Source organism: Oryzias melastigma, linkage group LG8 (assembly GCF_002922805.2).
Source record: "Oryzias melastigma strain HK-1 linkage group LG8, ASM292280v2, whole genome shotgun sequence".
In the NCBI taxonomy this organism is placed as follows: Eukaryota; Metazoa; Chordata; class Actinopteri; order Beloniformes; family Adrianichthyidae; genus Oryzias; species Oryzias melastigma.
The window spans coordinates 21438440-21444439 of NC_050519.1; the positions used below are offsets into that span (position 1 = coordinate 21438440).

At 38.2% G+C, this 6000-nt stretch overlaps 1 protein-coding gene across 5 annotated transcripts in view; it reads left to right on the plus strand.

The window, feature by feature from the left end:
• plppr2a (phospholipid phosphatase related 2a) overlaps positions 1-6000 on the plus strand; it is a 71865-nt gene that overhangs the window by 56218 nt on the left and 9647 nt on the right. For 3 of the 5 annotated variants that reach the window (XM_024271704.2, XM_024271708.2, XM_036213365.1), the window contains 3 exons: positions 188-438; positions 668-844; positions 4640-5355. In XM_024271704.2, coding sequence (XP_024127472.1) covers positions 188-438; positions 668-844; positions 4640-4975 — 764 coding nt within the window. In that variant the 3' untranslated portion in view covers positions 4976-5355. Of the gene's footprint in view, positions 1-187; positions 439-667; positions 845-4639; positions 5356-6000 lie in introns of those variants that run through there. The other 2 variants (XM_024271705.2, XM_024271707.2) reach the window with 1 other exon arrangement.

Here is a 6000-nt window from a genome sequence, read left to right on the forward strand (position 1 = left end):
GACACCTCTGCTGCTAATAATGTGTTAGCGCTATTTTGGGTGGAAAGTCATGCCTCACCTGTTAACGTGAAATGGAAGTCATGCAAACACTTTGTATTTTTTTTCCTCTGCTTGAAATTAAAAACAAAAAAAGAACGTTGCGTCACCATTTTGTGTCCTGTCTCCTTCCTCTCATCTTCACTCTCAGGTGTCTATGCCTTCGGCTTGTTCACCACCACCATTTTCTCTAATGCTGGCCAAGTGGTGACAGGAAACCAGACGCCTCACTTCCTGTCCGCCTGCAGACCGAACTACACAGCGCTGGGCTGCCAGTCGACTATGCAGTACATCACAGAGCGGCGGGCCTGCACGGGCAACCCGCTGATCGTCATGTCTGCACGTAAATCCTTCCCGTGTAAGGACGCGGCGCTCAGTGTGTACTCTGCCCTGTACACAGTGGTAGGTTGGAGCTGTCTTTGTTCCTCTCTAATCCGCTTTTTTCTGTGTACACATACGAGCATTTCTATAGATCAGAGATCGAAGAAACCACTTTGCTAAATTTCATGCATCTGCTTTAGGTCATGTCAAACTGAGATGAAAGGTTTGACACCTGGAACAGCTGGATGTGTATCCAGTGCTTCATGTAGCTTCCTGTGTCCCCCCCCCATGTCTGTGTATTCGTCTGCAGATGTACGTGACTCTAGTCTTCAGGACCAAAGGCACACGCCTCACAAAGCCCACCATCAGCCTGACCCTGCTCTGCCTGGCCATGCTGGTGGGTGTGGTGAGAGTCGCAGAGTATCGCAACCACTGGTCTGACGTCCTCGCAGGGTTCTTCACGGGGGGAGCCATAGCTGTGTTCCTGGTAAGGAGGGTGGGTCGAGAAGAGCAGTGAAGAGAGGCGATGTTTCATTCTCCATCATTTGGTTCACACACATTGAATCAAAGACTAAATGAAAGGTCAAATAGCTTTTAGAATGAATACAACGATGCGAGGAAATTTCAAAGCAAAATAAAAATTAGAATCTTTGTTTAGATCAGGGGTGTCAAACTCAATCACACAAGGGGCCAAAATCCAAAACACACCTTATGTCGCGGGCCAAACAGGATAAACATTTATTGAATACTCTAAAACCACATTTATAAAACTTTAAAACTGTAACTTTTTGACATAATTATGAACTAATATATACTATCACCTACAATAATGCTAGTGTGAATGATGTAAGCTGAATTCAGCCACTAAAGATGCTAGTGCTGATAGCTGAAATCACTGAAATTGATAGTTTAAAACGCTGAAGATGATAACTGAAAACGCTGAAGTTAATAGCCAGTTAAAATATTAGCTAAATGTCAAATTAACCTAAAAACTAAAACAACAAGGATTTAAGCTGAACTATTAGCAAAACTCCAAAATAGCCAAAAAACTGAAAAAAGCCTAAATTAGCCAAAACAGCTAGCATGTACCTGAAATATTAGCTAAACTCCAAAACAGCTTAAAAGAGTCTTAGGAAATGCCAAAATAGTCCAAAAAGTTATCAGAATGCTAATTTTCAAAGTTTTCAAACTGTAACTTTTTAACATATTTATAAAAAATAAAATGGCATTAATATTATTCCAGAGTAAATCAGCATAAACCTTAAATAACTTTCAATATTTTGCTCTTCATAAAAATATATTTTGTCAAAATTATACAAGTTAGAAGATAACATCGGGCCATTAATAAAAATAAAATAAAATGATCTGGAGGGCCGGATAGAATTATCTGGAGGGCCGGATCCGGCCCCCGGGCCTTGACACATGGTTTAGAACCAAAAGATGTGGACGGCCAGAAAGTTTTCTGCTATTACTTGGCTCACAAACCAAAACTTATCACAGAGTTAAAAGTATTTAATGAACCAATGAAAGTGTGCATAAGAAAAAGCAAATGTTTCAGAGTTACAAAATGACAGATCCGAGCGCGGTGCTAAGTTGGAGAGGGATCCATGAAGTTTTTCCTGGAGTTTCCAAAATCTCTGAGGATTGATGACGGTGATAAACACTAGTTTTTCCAGGTCTTGAAACCAGCTTTTGTCTGTGAAATGATATTGTCTGAAATAATGACAGTGTTCAGAGCAGCCGTGGTGCGTTCAGTGGCAGCGTGGAAGTTCTCATTCGGGCCCCTTTACTGCTTATCATTGTGACAAAACTCTGTTACATGGCCAAACAGAACTGCTGGAAGGTTGAAAGTGGTGAACAAATCCTTTTCATGTAGAGACAGACTCGCCAGCTTCAGGGTTCGCCAGCGGCCGTGGTGCAGTGGTAGGGCGGTCGACTCCTGATCAGAAGTGAGCGGGTTCAACTCCCGCCTTGCCCACCCATGTGTCGAAGTGTCCTTGGGCAAGACACTGAACCCCGAGTTGCCTCTGGTGGGAGGTTGGCGCCATTGTTCAGCAGCGGAGCCACCACCAGTGTGTGAATGTGTGTGTGAATGGGTGAATGGGTCTGTGACTGTGAAGCGCTTTGGGCCCTCGAAGGAGGGTAGAAAGCGCTATACAAGTATACGCCATTTACCATTTGACGATGTCCAATTTTCCCAGAAAAGTCCATCTTATCGTCCACCTATTGTTAACTGTAAAACAGCGAGTAATTCAAACAAAAACCGAGACCCGCTACAGCCTGAAGAACAGACGAAGTCAGCTTTTGGTAGCGCACGCTTTATCCAATCAGAGCGGATTATGTCATCTTCCGTCCTCATGAAGCTACGGAGACTAACTCAAACTCTGATTGGTTGAATCAATGTATGTGCGTTTAATCCATATATGGCTATGGTTTAATCAGCAATGGTTTTTTATGGAAAGCCACTGCAAACACTGGAAGAAAGGATGGAAGCACTAACTGAGGCAGATATTCATGAACCTAGCAACAAGTGAAGGCTGAAACCTGATTGGTTAGAAACTTTCATGTGAACTAAACAGTCTGACAGCAGCGCAGCCAGGAGAGAGACGGACAGAACAGTTGGAATGATCCAAAGTATATTTTAGACAAATATATATATATGTTTATATATAAACATTTCTCTCTTATTTAAATTCTTCTTTTCAGATGATTTTAGGGCTTCACCAAAGGCTTTGCAGGGCCTGACGGTACACCACTGGAAAATACACAAACTAAGCTTAACAGCAGGGATGTTACAATAATCGGATTATTCTTTAATTATAAGAGGTAAAAAAAAAAAAGCTTTAGTTCATTGTTAAAATGTAAGTTAAAATTTTAACATCAATAGTGGCAATAAATATGATTTTGATATAATCCAAGTTTTAATTTGATGTTTTAATCTTAGGGCATTTTTTTAAATTCCCTGTTTTTCAAGAAAAATTTTCTATTTGTTAAATCTTTCAAACGAATCAAATAATAAATTTTAACTGGTTTATAGAGAACACTAATCAAAAAGAACAGACATGAAATAGAACACTTCAGATCAAACTAGTGTCCCAAATCTCAAAACTATGAATCCAGCAATTAGACAGAGACAGAACTCAGATCTGCTAAACCCTTAGCTGTAACCAGAATAATATACATTCTTCAGTGATGACAAAGAACACATTGAAATTTTAGAGCAATAAATAGAAGACTTTACATTAGAGGAAAAAGCTCAGAGCAGAATGAAGAACTTTAACAATACAGAATAATTCAGGAGGTTATTTTAGAACCTGGACAAATATTTAAAGAACTCAATAATTACTTTTTATTTCAGAAAGTGAGACATTTTAGTAATTATTTTAAGTATGTAATGATCCTCACTTTTGTACATACCATGAAGAGAAGGATCCATCAATACATGTGTATAACTGTGCATAAATGTTGTTAGAAATGATCATGTCAAACATTTATAAGGCTGCGGCCTCACTGTAAAAGAAAAAAGTAACAGTCCAAAAAATTTAATGTAGGATTGGTTCTTAAAATCTAAGTTTTTCTCTTTAAAGAAGTTTTTATTTAATTAGTTTGTTAGGAGTTTGTCATTTTATTGAGAAAACTTTATTGATTTAAAAATATTTTTTCTTAAGCAAATAAAAATAACCTTTTTTTTCCTCTTACTTTTTAAAAGGAATCCGCATGTAATTGAAAACTGCTGAATCTAAATCAAAGAGAAACTGTCCTCCCTTTAAAGCAAAACCAGTTAAAAATACTTCTGTTCCATATTTGATGGTCTCTCAGCATGAACCGCGTTTGCAAAAAACAAAATATGTTTTTAGTTGAAATATTACTATCAAAACGCTGCCGAATGAAACACAAGTAGTTTGATCAAACAACATTTAACTTCCAATCCTGAAGTTAGTTTGTGGCTCACATTAAAACATAGAAAAACAGGTCTCTCCCAGTGAATTAAAACAATCCATCTTGTTGAAGGGCTCATAATTGCACTTTATAAAATTACATTTTCCAGAAAACGCACTTTATTTTGTTGCAGCAGATCTCGCCTGCACTGACCGGTCAGCTGATTGATTAAAAAGCCTCTGTCTTAAATCTGAAAGGAATTTAAATTTAACCGCTAAATATGTTTTTTTTTTAAGTCCATAGGCAGTTTCTTTTCTGGAGAAAACATTTTTTAAGGTTATTTAAAATATATATATATTTTTTTTTCTTCCTTCTTGCTCATTTTGAACCTCTCTGCCTGCAGGTCACCTGTGTAATTAACAACTTCAGACAGCTGCAGCCCTGTACCCCCCCACTGCCAGCACAGCACCCCGAGTCAGTCCTGGGAGTCCCAATGGTCTCCCTGCCCTGCGTGGAGAGTCCAGTCGATAAGTTAAGTGGCCCTCAGGTAAGGGGCGAGGTTCACCAAAGGCATGGTGGTCACACCCCTAAAAATCCTCCTCACAAAAAGAAACAAATCCCCCATACATGCATGCTTTGGGCTCCTTCCCGGTCCCAAACCTCCGTAGCTCTTGCCGTGAGATCAAATATGTTTAGTTTCTGTTTTATTGTTAAAAGAAGCTTAAAACGTTGTTTATGATTCAGTTATTTTTGTATAATTCAACTCCCTTATGGGTCCTATTGCCCAAAACAATCCAGCCCCGGATGAATGCTACTGTAGTACAGCCTCCGACCAGCAGGAGGAAGTGTTCAGCCTGTTTACTGGTTTTACACTCACCCAAAAATGGAAAGAAGAAAGATTTGTGGGAAAGGCTATGTCCAAATTCCCACCATAATCCCTAACTGCTAAATAACTATATAGTGCCCTAAATTTTAAAAGGAATCCATACACCGTGCTCACTACTTTTTCTTTTGCTTAACTAAATGCTGAATATGACATCACTGATTTCAGAAAGTAAAAAGTGAATCAATACAAACATTTTATGACATCTATTTGTGACTCAACTGTGTTCTGATGATATAAATGTGGATGGTTTGTTAAAAAATTACATTTAAACACTTTTTTTTTTTTTTTTTTGCAAAAATTGTTCAACTGCAATGCATTGTGGTCTATATCTGTAGTGAGCATCGGTGCACGCTAGTTTTTTGCAAAGACTTCTGGAAAATTTGTAGTGCACTTGATTTTAGAATTAGTAGATAGGACATCACTATAAAATGGCAAACGCACTGTAAAGTGAGTAAGGGGGAATTCGGACATAGCCACAGTCTTTTGAGTTAACCCTTTAATACTGGAGCTTTCAAACCCGACATGAAATGAAACAACCACTGTAACTCCAAAATAGGCTAAAAATAAAAAAAGCAATAATTAGCCAAAATAGCTAGCTTGAGGCTAAAATATTAGCTAAGTTTCACAATAGCCTAAAAAAACCTTAATAAATGCCAAAATAGTCCAAAAAGCTAGCAAAATGCCATTACAACTTTTAACTTCACTACACTCTGACTCCATATAATATAAAGTGTGAACTAATCGACTATTAAATTAGTCGTCGACTATTTAAATGGTCGATTAGTCGTCAATTAGTCGACTAATCATGGCAGCCCTAGTGTGAAGCTGCTTTTCTTCGCTTTTCCCTTACGTATGTTAATTAAACAATCAAAGAGTTA